This window comes from Trichosurus vulpecula, chromosome 7, assembly GCF_011100635.1.
Source record: "Trichosurus vulpecula isolate mTriVul1 chromosome 7, mTriVul1.pri, whole genome shotgun sequence".
NCBI lineage: Eukaryota > Metazoa > Chordata > Mammalia > Diprotodontia > Phalangeridae > Trichosurus > Trichosurus vulpecula.
Genome location: NC_050579.1, coordinates 8,301,666 through 8,316,515, shown reverse-complemented (window position 1 = coordinate 8,316,515; position 14,850 = coordinate 8,301,666). Strand labels below are relative to the sequence as shown.

The 14,850-nt window shown below is 48.2% G+C and overlaps 1 protein-coding gene across 1 annotated transcript in view; it reads left to right on the top strand.

The window, feature by feature from the left end:
* USP40 (ubiquitin specific peptidase 40) overlaps positions 1-14,850 on the top strand; it is a 61,679-nt gene that overhangs the window by 36,962 nt on the left and 9,867 nt on the right. Inside the window, 9 exon segments of the mRNA XM_036766347.1 lie at positions 1,579-1,702; positions 3,063-3,120; positions 3,453-3,506; positions 4,817-4,905; positions 5,611-5,697; positions 5,961-5,997; positions 10,934-10,998; positions 13,255-13,329; positions 14,699-14,828. Coding sequence (XP_036622242.1) covers positions 1,579-1,702; positions 3,063-3,120; positions 3,453-3,506; positions 4,817-4,905; positions 5,611-5,697; positions 5,961-5,997; positions 10,934-10,998; positions 13,255-13,329; positions 14,699-14,828 — 719 coding nt within the window.

Below are 14,850 nucleotides of genomic sequence, written 5' to 3'. Positions count from 1 at the left end.
TCATTCATTCAGCTGGTGATTCCATGCGCATTAGGCCAGGCACTGGGTGGAAAAGACATGAGCCCGAATGAGTAAGGATGGAGGATTTTCCAGGGCTGTGAAGAGGACACACAGATGTAGGAGGATCAGGGTGGAACTTGAGCTGGACCTTGGGGGAAGATGGCATTCCTGAGGGTCAGAGGTGAGGAGGGAGAACATTCCTGGCATGCAGGGCACTCTGTGCAAAGGCATGAAGGTGGGAGATGGGCATTTGTGCATGAGGAGCAGCAGAGAGGCCAGTTTGTTTAGAACACGGAGTGTAGGAATGGGGTCAGGGCTGTGGGAGCCACATTGAAAGCTCTTCTTGGTTTGGCATGGCCCAGTGAGACTTGAAGAATGGCCACTTAGCAGCTGCACAGAGAGGCTGCTGGGCTAATCTAGGTGGGCATTGGGGAGAGAGTGGAATCCGTGCGAGAGAGAAGACGGTGGTCAAACTGACAAAAAGCTGGCAGTGGATAGGCTTTAGAGGGTGAGGGAGGTGAAGGAAGTGTCAGAGATGACTTGAGGTGGCATCCCATGTTGGGGATGGAATTGGTGGAGGTATCTATAGCCTCAAGGATGTTGGAAGAGGAGCCCGGGCCTGGGGAGAGAGAAGGACTTGTCCTTTGGACACTCTGAGTTAGGGGTGGTTTGAGATGCTCCATTGACAGTTGGTGTTATGGGACTAGAGATCGGGCAAAGCCTGGGCCTTCACGTGTCTGTGCAAGTTGTCTCCATACTGCTCATTGGCAAGGCCTTGGGAGCTGAAATCAGCTCAGAGGGCCCAGAACAGAGCCTTGGGGAACACCCATGCATGGGGGTCGGACACGGGGGATCATCTGATGCCAAAGCAGCCAGGCATGAATCAGGAGAATCAACAGAGAGCGGTTTCAGCAAAGCCTCCCTGAGTGGGGTGGTCAACAGTGTCAGACGCTGGGGGGCTGAGGGGGTGGAAAGAAGGATGAGGGCTGAGAAGAAATCATCCCATTTCCTCTGGAGATCATCAGCCACCTTGCAGAGCACTGTGAATTGAGATGGAGGAACGAGGGGAAGGCAGTGAGAGCAGATGGCTATTCCTGGGATTTGACTCTGTAGGACGCTAGCTTGAGGGGAACAGTGGGGTCAGAGAGGACAGAAGCTTAGGCGTAGTGGTGGGCAGCTTAAAGGAGTCGGAAGGCAGAAAGAGATGTCATTGGCCATCTTGTCTCACAGAGACTGAGCGTCATTGTGATGCACACGTGTGACGTAGAGGGAGACAAGGCCGTGGGCGTGCCTGAGGAGAGGCTCCGGGAGTTTCTGTGGGCTAGCGCTGGGGTGGGAGATGGAGCCCCGGGGTCATGGAAGCATGGCCATGCACTCTCTGTAGGTTCGCATGTTTCCCTTTTAAGGACGAGCATTCTCGTTTTCTTTTGGCTGAAGGCAGTGCTCGTGGGAATGTGGTGAGCTCCCTTTTATAAGGACATTTAGAGTTACATGTGTAGAGTTTGAGAAATGTCGGTCATCCCTGGGTCACAGTGAAAAGGAGAGCATCACTTTGTGAATCTGTCCCCTTGCCTGCAGCTTGATGATGGCCGGAGGCAGACGGGTGAATTCTCTGAGCAGCTTCAACTGGATGCAGGTGAAGAATCTGTGCCAAGCAGATTCTGAGGAGGAGCAAGTAACAGTTTCTGCGACTATTGAAACAGTGAGTAAAGAGGAGCTTGGGGAGCTGACCCTCCCCCCACCCTGTGTTAGAGAATGGCAGGTCTGGGGCCACCCAGCGAATGGCTAACTGGGGTGGGGAGCCCTGTGCCTGCGCTGCCTCTCTGGCTGGTCCAGAGTCACGTAACTGGGGTTGTCTTCAAAAGTCTTCCCCATTCGAAAATCTCCTTTACCTGTTCTTAGAATTCTTCAGGAAATATTTAGCCCCAGTTTTCAAAATCTAAAATGCAGAGTTTTAGAGTTCCTTGGTCACTTAGAGATGTTTCTTTGTTCATCTGGTTTTAACAAACTGAAGTCGTGAATTTCAAGAAGTCTTCTCTCTGTTTCATGAATCATAAAATATTTCATGACTTCTTGGATTTAGGGGGAAAGATGGCAAATTTAGACTTTGAGATTATTGAAAGCCAGTCCGTTTGTGAGGCTCCATGAAGTGGATTGTTTTGGGTTTTCCTGTTCATATTAACGTTCCGACATTTGTTTCTCCAAATCCTCATGAAACCAATCCTTCTTGGATGAAATATTTCTTGGAAAACCTTTGATTTGTCCAGTATTTGTGGTAGAATAGCTGGACCCTGTTTTCTTAGGCCTGCTTTCCTTCACAGTTCTTCCCATACAGTGGGTGGGCTGTCCAGAAGAGAGCACTCCATAGCAGAACCTCTGTAGCGGCCACAGGGAGTGCTGGGCACAGCCGGTTTCCAAGCTAGCTTCCCAAGCCTCAGTTTCCCCATCTTGCAGTGGAGGGGTTCAATGAGTGATCTCTGAGGTCCCTTCCAGCCCTGATTCCTTGTCTGTCAAATGGGGGTTGGGCGGGGGAGGGAGTGTGGGCGAGATGGCTCCTTGGATTGCTAGGCTCTAAAATTGGAAGATTCTTTTGAGTTGATGTGAGTCTTCTCTCTCTTTCTCCACCTAAAAATCAATTTTACAAACTCCCCAGTTTACAAGTCTTGTTTCCTTTCCTTTGCAATCATAAAAACTGAACATTTTTTATTCATTTTCTGCCTTTTGGTCAACATCAATTCCTCAGTCCTTGATTAAAGGGAGTTTCTTAGTTTTAATGCTAGCCTAAGGGTGGAGTACTGGATTTGGAGAAGCCCACATTTCAAAGAAAGAGCACTTTGAGATGAGATAACTTTTGGAGTTGCCAGGAATTTAAAACTCTTTAAAGCTGGGCCAAGAGCTATGACCAGGCATTTCCTCCACATGCCCCTTTGCTTCCCTCCTTGGCGTCTTGCCTCCTAGTGACTCTGTGTGGCCCAGGATGCCTGGTTATGCCCAGTCATTAGCATGGCTTTTAGGTGCCAGGGATGCCTGATTTCATTCACTCATGTGTTTTTCTGTTTCAGATGCTATTGGACATTAGAATCAAAGCCATCAAGGAATTGGGGTTGCAGGAGGAGCTGGGTAGGTGCATTTTTAGATATGGGTAAAACCAAATGTGTTTCAGGAAGGAGGTGGGGCTTTGACAGGTGCTGAGATTAAAGTAAAACAAGTATCTTGGGGGGAGCAGGTGATGACCCCGGGGGTTATCGGATTTTAATAAATGATTGAAGTCTCCGAGGGTGTAGGAAAGGGGAGTGCTCAGAACAGTGAATGGCTGGGGGCACAAGCAGTGTAACCTGCAGTGTGGGGGTGGAGCTGCCTTAGGAGATCCGGGGTTCTAGCGGCTTCTCCCAGGCTGGGTTCTCTGACTCTCCCGCACTTGACCTGCCACTTTATGCTCTTTGTGCCTCCAGTTAATAACAGCTGCTTGAGGCTGATCGATCGAAATGGCCAGCTGCTTTCTCCAGGTAGGTGGGTTCTCACTGGCCGTGGCCTGGCCCCGTGGCTGCCCTCGTGGAGGGTGGAGGGAGGCTGCCTTTGTGGTGATCTGGACATGAGGTTGGAGGGTGGTTTGGCTGTGGAGTCTGGCCCCTTTTTATAGATGAGGAGAGCAGTTTCTGAAGTAGGATGTGAACTTCACTCTTGCTGAATTCAAACCTAGCCCACTGTCCGCTGGGCTCACTTAGTTTTCCTGCGGTTTATTCCTTTGGTCCTTCCTGGTGTCCTCAAAACTCAGGGGACAGGCCGGCTGCACGTGGGCCCCGTCTCCTTCATGCTCAGCCCTTTCTTCGTGGGGGCGAATGGGACCATGATGTGACTTCCTCAGAGACCTCGCATGGGGATGAGCGGAAGAGTTCCTGCCTAAGTCCACCTCATCTGCCTTCCAAAGAGGTCTGCGCAAAGTGACGCTAAGATCCATGACCCAATCTGCCAAAGGCTTCCCTGTCATTGCAGTGACTGGCCTCGGCAAGCCTGCACAGGAGAGCTGGGCTCTTGGGGCCATCTTGCTCTCTAGTACGCACTCCTCTTGGCCAGCTCATGCTGACCTCTCCTGGTCCAGTGCCCGTGTGTGCTCACACGTGTGCAAACACACACACACATACTGTCACTCCTTTCTTTCTGGGGAAGTCCTTATTCTCTCAGGCCCTGCTCTGCGCCACACCCTCCAAGCCTTTCTGGCTTCCTCCCTGTGGCTGCTTCTTCTCTAGCATTATGTTTCTTATTGCGCTGGGTCTGACCCTCAGACTCCCATCAGCGGTGTAAGGAAGGCGTCTCATGCTGAGGCCATTTTGGATTAAGATGCCCTCTGCCTCTGCTCCCATCCCCCTTCCTGACTCTGGGTCCAAGCCAGACATGGACAGACCTTGGAATTGTGGGATGCAGGAAGCTTCAGACTGGCCCTATTACCCTCCTTCCTGCCCTTGACTGTCATGGACTGTGTCTTTGCCTGCCAGTCTGGTGAGAGGCTTGGCCCAGGCCGACCTTGGTGCCTTCACTGGGGAGCTCCTTCTTAGCCTCTGGTCACACTGAGCTGATGCTGCACCCTCGAGTCTTTGTTTCCTTTGTCCTTCAGTAACAAGAGAGACTGTTCTTTTGGCAGAGGACCCTGGGCCTCTGGGCTCTGCCTCAGCTCAGCATCCTGGTGGGGCCCCCAGAACCCGGCGGGCTCTTTGAGCCTGCTGACTGCCGGGCTCCTTCCTGCTCAGTTTGGTGAGTCCTGTGTAGGGCCTGAGGCTAAGGTCGGCCCTCTCACTATGTCCATTGGTGTCCTTGGCAGTGCCGGAGCATTACACCGTGGCTGAAGCAGAGATGGAAATGGGCAGTTTGTTGGGGCTTTGTCGTGGCAGAGCTCCGACTTCCTCCCAGGTAAAAAGACCGGGGCTCTGAGACCGTAACATGGCACTATCCAGAGGTCCTGACCCTGTAGTGTTGGGGTGTGTGTGTGTGTGTGTGTCTGTGTGTGCTTGTGTATGCATGTGTGTGTGTATGTATGTGCACGTGTCAAGTGTGTGTGTGTGTGTGTGCAGTGTGTGAGTGTATGTGTGTGTATGCATATGTATTTGTGCATGTACATGTATGCTGTGTGCGTGTGTGTGCATGTATGCATGTGCATGGGGGGGGTGAGAAGCACTCCTGTGTCCACCCCTGCAGACACTGTGGGCCTTTTTGGGAGCATATCCGCCTGGCCCTTCATCTCTCCTGGGGAATGTTGGTGGTCCGAGCTTGCAGCAGCCCCTCAATTCCGCTGCATCTGTCTGAGCTGTTTTTCTCAGCTTGAGTAGGGGGTTGTCAGCATTCCTGTGTTCTGCGCCACCACCACCCCCCCAGGCCATCAGATTTGTCCTAGGATCCCATTAAGGCTCAGCCTCGTTCAGGGATTGCCAGGAGGGCCCCCCCTCCCCTGGGGTCCTTAAGCGCTGGGGGCGGACCATTGGCCGCCAATCTGCTTTTCTGGGAGATCAGGGACTCACATCAGAAATTGATCATCCCCTGGGAAGGGCAACGTGCCGAGGTCTGGCTGGATCGGGCAGCCCTGGGAGCCCCTCACCTCAGCTTGTCGGCCTTTTCCAGCTCTTCCTGTTTTTCACGGTGGGCAGTGACTTTGAGTCCAGTCTGATGATGGAGATCATCGTGGAGTCAGCAGTCTCTGTGAGCGAAGTAAGTGACAGCATCCTCGCCCTGAGGAGAGCCTGGGCCCTCTTGCCCCGAGACCGTGGTGGACGCCCTGGTCTTCCCAGTGGGGAGGTGCCCCAGAGGCCTGGGGTGGCTGCAGAGGTGGCCCAGGCCCAGGTGTGGCAGCTTGGGCCTCCTGGGCATGGACTTTGCCCCTTCAGGAAGGTGGGCCTGCTGAGAAGGCCAGCCCCATCTTCAGAGGATCTCACTAACCTGGAGCATAACTTTTCTGTGCTTTTTTCACTTAGTGTTTGAAGAAGATGCTGGAGAAAGCTGGTCTGCAAGGTCAGTGGCTAGGATGATGTGCAGCGTGGTTTACCGCCTTTTCCTCACTGTCCTTCCCACACGATAAGCCTCTGGGACCTTTGGGTCTGTTTCCTGTGCTCTTGGCGGGCAGTGTGGCTACACCTTCTTTGGACTCCTTGAAAATCAAAAGCACTAGTAGATAGACGGTATTTGGGGGGAAATTAAGGCCCTTTAGAATCGACCAAAAGAGGAAAAAGAACAAGGTTGAACAGCTCCTTGCTGCCTATCCCGCAGGGTGAGATGATGTCCATGAAGCAGGAAGAGCAGAGGTGGCCACTATGAGTCCTGGTCTGAGGATCTTGTGCTTTCAGTGGGAGAGTTGAGGGGAGGGTTAGGGGTGAGAGCCCTGGGGGCTTGTGGTACGGGAAGGGCAGGAGGGCCCAGGGAAGCAGTGACCTCCTCATTTTGGAGACGTCTCTGTCATCCAAGTCCGCATATCCCGTTCATCCCTCCTCCGTGTCTCACCATGGCTTTGTCATGGAGGACCCACCCAGTGTGCAAGAGACCCAAAAGTAGGGGATTCCAGCGGCCTCCTATGACCAGCTCATCTTTTCTTCCTATCATACATTCTTTGGTGTTGCCCTTGATTCTAGTTCTTCAGAGCTCCCAGTTGGCTGTGTGGGGCTATACCCCACATACCAATCGCCGTTGCTGTCTGGGTGACCCTCAGTCTTAGTCCTTTGGAGATAATCCTATTGCATGGCTCAGTGATATACAGCAACATAGTACACTACTTGATTTGATTTACTTTTCTTTCTTTTAAAAGTTATTTTTATTTATTTCATTATTTTCCAGTTACCTGTAAAGAATTTTAACTTTCATTTTTAAAAATTTTGAATTCCAGATTCTTTTTTCCTCTTGCCCTAGCCCCCTCCTTGAGAAGGCAAACAATTTGATTTTGATTACACCTGTGAGGACATGCAAAACATATTTCTATATTGGCCATGTCGCAAAAGAAAATACAAAATAATAAAAATAATTATACTTCAAAAAAATTGTACTTGAATTAGAGTTCCTCAGTTGTCTGTCTGGAGATGGGTAGCACTTTCCATCACAGGTCGTTTGGAATTGTCTTGATCAGAGCAGCTAAGTCTTTCACGGTTGATCATCCTTACAGTATTACTGATGCTGTGTAGTGTCCTCCTGGTTCTGATCACTTCACTTTGCATCAGTTTGTCTAAGTCCTCCCAGGTTTTTCTGAAGCCATCCTGCTCATCATTTCTTATAGCAAAATAATACTCCATCACAATCAATCAGCCATTCCCCAATTAATTAATTGGAGATTCCCTCAATTTCCAATTCTTTGCCCCCACAGAAAGAGCTGCGATGAATATTAGTATACAAATAGGTCCTTTTTCCTTTCCTTTGGTCTCTTTAGGATATAGTGATAGTGCTGGCTCAGAAGAGTCTGCACATTTCTCTAGCCCTTTGGGCAGTTCCAAGCTGTTCTCCAGAATGGCCGGACATGTCTACGGCTCCATCCCCAGCGTGGCCTCTCTGGCCTTCCTCATTTTCCTTTTCTCTCATGGTAATCTCTCTGATGAGTATGAGACGCTGTCTCAGAGTGGTTTTCATTTGCATTTCTCTAATCAGTAGTGATTTAGAGCAATTTTCATGTGAGTATTGATAGTTTTGATTTCTTCTTTTGAAAAACTTCCTGTTCATATCCTGTGCCCATTTATCAATTGGGGAATGACTCATTTTTATAAATTTAATTCAGTTACCTATGTAGTTGAGAAATGAAGCCTTTGTCAGAGAAACTGTTGGAAAATTTTCCCCTACTTTCCCATTTTCCATCTAGTTTTGACTGCATTAGTTTTGTTTGTGCCAAAAGCTATTTAATTTTGTATAATGAAAATTATATTTTACTTCCTGTAATCTCCTTTATCTCTTGTTTGCTCCTAAAGTCTTCCCTTATCCGTAGATCTGAAAGGCACGTTTTTCCACGTTCCCATAATTTACTTAGGATATGACCCTTTGTGTCTAAATCATTTCTCCATTTTGACCTTAACCTTGATGTATGGTGTCAGATGTTGATCTATGTCTAGTTTCTGCCAAACTGCTTTCCAGTTTCCCCAGCAATTTCTGTTAAATGATTCAGTTCTTACTGCAAAGCTTGAGTTTAGGGGTTTATCGCATTCTAGATTAATGTGGTCATTTGTGTCAGTCATGTCCAGCTCTTTGTGACCCCATTGGGGTTTTCTTGGCAAAGATCCTAGAGCAGTTTGTTCTCCAGCTCATTTTACAGATGAGGAAACAGGCAAACAGGGTGACGTGACTGGTGCAGGGTCAGAGGGCTACTGAATATGCGAGGCCAGATTTGCACTTGGGATGGTGCCTCTTCCTGACCCTAGGCCTCGGGCTGTACGCACTGCACCCTCTGTAGTGGTTGTTTACTTCTGTGCCTTGTGTACCTAATCTATTCCACTAATTCCCTATTCTATTTCTTAGCCAGTAGCAGATCGTTTTGATGGTGACTGCCTTATAATAAAGGCAGAGATCTGGTATGGTTAGGCCACTTTCCTTAACCTTTGTTCACTGGTTCCCTTGATGTTCTTGACCTTTTGTTCTTCTAGATGAATTTTGTTACTGTTTTTCTAGCTCTATGAAATAATTCTTTGATAGTTTTATTGATGTGGCACTGAATGAGGAAATTAATTTAGATAGAATTGTCATATTGGCAATTAATATTTTTCTAATTGTTTAGATCTGACTTTATTTGTGTGAAAAATATTTTGTAATTGTGTTCATACAGTTCCTCGGTTTGTCTTGGCAAGTAGATTCCCAAGTATTTTATGTTGTCTGTAGTAATTATTTAAATGGAATTTCTCTTTCTGTCTCTTCCTTTTGGGTTTTGTTGGTAGCCTATAGAAATGCTGATGATTTAATCCTATCCCGCAACTTTGCTAAAGTTGATAATTACCTCAGCTTGTTTTTTAGTTGATTCTCTAGGGTTCTCTAAGTATGCCATCATATCATCTACAAAGAGGCATAGTTTTGTTTCCTCATTGTCTATTCTAATTCCTTCAATTTCTTTTTCTTATTGCTATAGCTGGCATTTCTAGTGCAACACTGAATAATGGTGGTGATCATGGGATCCTTGCTCCTGATCTTATTGTTGTAAAATGGCCTTTAAAAGGTGTTGTATTCCTACCAAATCAGAGGCTTTTTCCTAATCCACAAATAAGCCCAGTGAAATTTGTTCTCCACACTTTAATTGGGGAGTGGTCAGGATGCTTGTGAAAGCCTCTTACTCCCTAACAGTAACCCTCATGAAGGATGCCCTTGACGCAGAAAGTAGGCCTCTGGGTGGGAAGTCGCTGATGTTCTCCCAGTAATGTCTGCCCTTTCCGTATCCTCCCTTTCCTCTGTATTCTTTGTGTGTCAGCTCCTCAGTGACCACTCTGCTTGGTCTGCCATGGCTCTCACAGGTCCGCTGTTGTCCCATCTTTGCTCTCTTTGTTGCCGTTCCTGTCTCTGTAAGCACTGCTGGAAACTGTGACGCTGAAGGCCGAGTGTAGCGCTTCTACCATCCCCTGGTAGCTCAGGTGTGGCCGTGGATCTACTGGATGGTGTGATTTTATCTCGTTCACATTCTTTAGTTCTAGTACAGGAGAGAGAGGGTTAGTGCCTAAGGAACATCACTGTCTCTTTGACTGCAGTAATACCCAAAATAGGTGACCAAGAGACCATGTGACTTTCATCCCATATGCCTGCTTTCTTGTCTATACAAAATCTTTATGACCACTGATCTCCATTTGAACAGAGGGCATCTGCCATGAGAGCTGGCTGAGCAGGGACCAGTGGAGCATGAAGGCAGGAAACCTTGGGGTCAGTACAGATGTGAAGGTGAACTGAGGTAGCTGCAATGGGACAGTGGGGATAGTTCAGGCACCAAAGATAAAAAATATGTTTAGAGAGAGAAGTAGCCTCGGGGCAGAGTTTCTGGGAAGGGGAAACAGCAGAGCTGGAGGTGTGGCCATGTTGGGAGCTGGCCAAGGTTGGGAGGCAAGGAAGTCACTGGAGTCAAGAAGTCTGGTTGCCAGAGGCATTGCCAGAATTAAAGGCAAGATGGCTGGTCTGTATTGCTGCAGGGTCTCTCTATTTCTTTAAAAAGTGAAGGCAGCATTTGCCTCTGGTTGTGTGGCCTTTCCATTGTCTGAAATGGTAGCTTAGCAGTCCTGTCTGCCAGTCCTTCAGAGTCCTGGCCTGCTTTTCTTGGTCCTTGCTATTTGGAGTTCATCCCTAGCCAAGGGCTTACCATTCTTTTTAAATGCATCCCAGAAATCCAGATCCTGTGCTGGACCAGTGGTTCATGTCCTAACTTTGCCTTCTACTTTGGGATATCTTTCCTCCTTTTCTCCTCACACAGAGTTGAGCTCACTGCCTTTTATTGGCAGTGAGCAGATTCCTTAAAGACCCAGACGCCAACCAGGCTTCTTCTGGCTGTTGTCCAAGAGCCTCAGGCCATCCGAGCCTCAGCCACTTTGCCCCCTTCCTCACCTTTTTGTTCTTTCTCCTATCTTGCCTCATCTGTACCTGGTGACTTGATAGACCTTCATTATTTATGTCTGTTCACGTCTAATTCATTCATTTTTATAGCATGCAGCAGCATGTGGTATTTGGTCAGAGGCCTGAAATTCCCCATGGAGGGGGCTGAGTTAAGTACTGGGAGGACATGTGTGGACTCTTCCCACCCACTCCTTCTTGTTGGAGGAGAGGTGATGCGTCTGACAATCTGGCCAGGGGCGGGGTGCATCCATCAGTGCACCAGTTGGTGCCCTTGGCCCCTGCCTCCCTCCCACATTGCTCCGTTTGTGCCGCATTTGATCAAAAGAATGTTGCCTCCTGACGAGCGTCCTTATAACTTATGACTCTTTAGAATTCCTTCATCCAGATTTTTATTTCATCATAGGTGACTCATGGCATTTGCGAAAAGTCGATTGGTGCTTTGAAGCTGGAGAGCCTTTAAATGAGGAAGTAAGATGTTTTCTAATTAATTTCTATTTCCCCGAATGGCTAACTATCTTGTAACCCGTGATACAGTTATAGACTTGTCCTCCCCGTGAGCAAGGGGCTGCTCCCCTGGCATTGGGGGTGGTCATAAGCAGGCGGAAGTCATCCTTGTGGCTTGGCCACTCACCGAACAGGTGACCTCAGACATGCCCCTTAACAGCTCCTGCCCTGTTCTCTCATCTGTAAAATCACACTTTGGATTTAATGATACTGATCAAACTAACTGATTGCTGACCTCTGAGGCTCCTCCTGTCTCTCAAATTTGGTGGTTCAGGGTTTTAGAGATGCCTAGGAAGAGAGAAACTTTGGAGTATTCTAGAAGCTGTGTGGTTTAGAGAGTTCCAAAGAGCTCCCTCTGTGATGGTGGTTACATCAGTGAGAACCTCAGTCAGCCCTCCTGCTCTTCCTTTTGACTTGGAGAGTACATCTTGGTCTTAGACCCAGCTAAAGGCAGGAGGCATTTGGGCCACTGATGGAGGGGAGGGGCAAGGGAGCAAGCGTTTATTAAGCTCCTACTGTGTGCCAGGCACTCTGATAAGTGCTTTACAGATTATTTCATGTGATCATTGATGAGCTGGCATAATGCATTGGCAATATCTGAGCCCAAATCCTCAATTTGGAGCATGGGAAGCATCCTCTAGGGGCTTCTCAGGAGTGTTCATTTCATCTAGCAGGTCACAGAGGCTGTGGCTGGCTACGCTGGACAGTTGGGTATTCTCAAACTCTTTAAAGCACCTTAAGAAATCGTCTTGTTTCTTTGGAGTCCTTAGGTTGATGATGCACTAAATTAAATACCATTAAATACTATTAAATGGGCCCAGAAACCTAGATTGCCATTCACACTGGGGCTTTCTAAAAGCCAGGTGTCCAAAGGTTCCCATTCCCCCCAGCCTTCCCCATCCATCTTCTGCTTTGCTCATACTATTAGTCTAGTCTGCTGAAGATGACCCACTGAGAGGGAAATAAGTCCTTAAGATGACTGGTGCCCACGCGCCTTGCTCCAGCATTGTTGGGTAAGAGCACTGAGTTCCCTCTGAGGTAGAGACATGTTGACCCCCATTTCCAGAGGCTGCTCTGCCAGGACCTCACAGCCTTCATTATAGGGATACTTTCTCCTGACTCTGGGATATTGAAAACAACAAAGGCTTGGGTCTATTCCTGCTCTTGGTTATCACCTCCATGTTGATGATGCCTGTGTCTGTCTCCTGTCCTGTCTTCTCACCTGAGCTTTTGACCCAAATGTCCAGCTGTCCACAGGAGATGTCTCCTTTAATATCTTGGTGTCACTTAAAGCTCAAGCTGTGTAAAATTGGACTTATTTATGCTTTATCTCCCACCTCTAAACAAACAAAAAACCAACTCAGCAACAGACTTCTGTTCCCATCTTTCCATTTTCTAACAGTGGCATGAGAGACTCTGGTTTAAACATTTCAGTCACTGTTGACTCTTTCTTCTTTTCTTATCCCCCATCCATACCTTCCCATTAATTTCTTTTTATTTTTTCCTATAAAATATTTCTCCTAGCCACTGGTCACCACCCCAGTCCAGACAGGTCCTTACCGTCTTACCCACCCAGATTATTGTACAGTCTCTTATCCGATCCTGCTGCTTCAGGGTGCTCCTGTATCTCAGCCAGATTGTTCTTCTGTAAACCCCATTTGCAAAGGTTTTATTGGTAGCCAGTTTATTAACTCTTCTACTTGGCTTTTGAAACCCCAGACTCATTCTCCAACCTCCAGACATAGTACTTTTACTGGCCCTCAGCATAGGCCCTCTGCCCATGAAGAGTAGTGATCCCCCAAATGGCCCACACTCCTTCTCTGCCCTCGTGCCTTTCTTCATGTGCTTCCTGAGGCCTAAATGGCCTTCCCCTCTCCCCATGTATCCACATTGCACCCCCTGCCCCTTCTTCTTTCCCTTTCTCGAAGCCTCCCTGACCACCCTGGCTTTCATGGGTGAGCTCGCCCCAGCAACATTTGGCTCCTGGTTCCATGGTGTTTCCTTATGTCTCTGAATCTTGTCTCCTTAACCAGAATGTAACCTCCTGGAGGGCAGGATCCCTTTCTTAAGGTTTTCATGTTTCTATTCCCAGGGACACAGTAGATTCTGAAACCACTACCACCAATTTGCTGATTGAATGTTGGTTAATTCTTGTCAGTGTTTAGCTGAAAAGGTATTGATAATCCAGACACCATAACAGAATGTTTTCTCTACCCCTAGAATGCTTCCCTGAGTGAGCTTATGATCAGCAGTGGGGATACTTTGGTCTTATCTGAAGGGAAACTCCCACCCAAGGTAAGATGATGACTCTGAAGAGATTGATTTGATTGAATGAGGGAGGGAGCAAGCGAAGGAGTAAATGAGGGAATAAAGGAATGAAGGAGTGAGTGAAGGAGGGAATGAGTGAAGAAGTGAGAGGGATGGAGGAAGAGGAGTGGGAGGGATAGAGGAGGGGAAGGAGACAGAAGGGCTGAGAGAGGGAGCAAGGGAAGGAGTGATGGAGAGAGTGAGTGAAGGAGTGAGAGGAATGGAGGAAGGGAAGGAGAAAGAGAAGGGCTGAGGAAGGGAGCAAGGGAGGGAGTGACGGAGGGAGAGAATGAGTGAAGGAGTGAGAGGAATGGAGGAAGGGAAGGAGACAGAGAAGGGCTGAGGGAGGGAGCAAGGGAAGGAGTGAAGACGTGAGAGAAGGGAGGGAGGTTGGCACTTGCTTGGGCAGGGCAGGGCATCCTTGCGGTGAGAACCGCTGCCCCATCAGATGCTATGACTGCTGTCCTCCAGGGTGCTAGTGTTTGCTCTTCTCGTCTGGGCCAGGGCCCACGGGAAGCAGCAAGAGGCTCGGCCCTTAAGTGCTCTCTGTGTACATTTCGGTTCCCCAGTAATTGAGACAAGGCTGACCAATTGTTGCTCCGTTTAAAAATGCTCAAAGAAATTGTCTGAATGGATTAAAAAGCCATTATCTACAATAAGCCTATTTTTTTATTAGGAGTGGTTTTTCCAGGGTATTGGTTTGTGCCTAAAAACAAGTTACTCATTTCAGTATTTTTAATACTTGGTGTGTTTAATTTGCTATTCTTTAGTACTGTCCAACTTGTGCTCTTTTTTCATGTTTATTTAATGAGTAACATTTTTTTGGTTTAAAATGCTGAGCATATTATGCCAGGTTCCTAGACCTAAAAAGAATGCATGAAAGTGTGAATTTGAAGGCCTTCTTCTGCAAGCTGACTGTGTGCCAAGCCTTGTGCCAAATGATGGGGATACGATCTAAAGAGCCAGATGGGCTTGTGTTCAAGGGCTCCCTCATGCCCTCTGTGGGGGTGACAACACAGAACAGGACATTCTAAGGCTGAGGCAGAGGAAGGCATGGCAAGGTCCCAGGGCTTCAGTTTGTGTCAGGGCATCAGAAGACAGGGCTGAGTTTGGAGGTCCTGGAGGCAGGAAATGTGGGAAAGCCTGGTGGGCCTCCATCTTGCTGGGAGGAATAGAGTTGGTGAATCCATCCCATTTGGGCCGGATAAACAGTGTCGCACCTTGGATGGATTATGGAATAGCCCTGGCTGGGGCAGGTTGGGGGAAGGGGGCCCCTGTGGTTATTGCATTGGTTCTGTCCGAGCTCATTTGCATTCATTTCCATTGTAATAGTTGAGAAATAGGTTTCACTCTCCAGGGTTTCCTAAAAGTGCCTATCTGGTGGTACCATCCATCAGTTCCCTCTGGATGGCAAGAAAACCCCCAGGACCAAGTGAACCTCATCACTCACCAGATGGAGGCTTTGAGAACCACCCCTGAAGGAGGTGGTAAGTCCAAATGTGATTACAG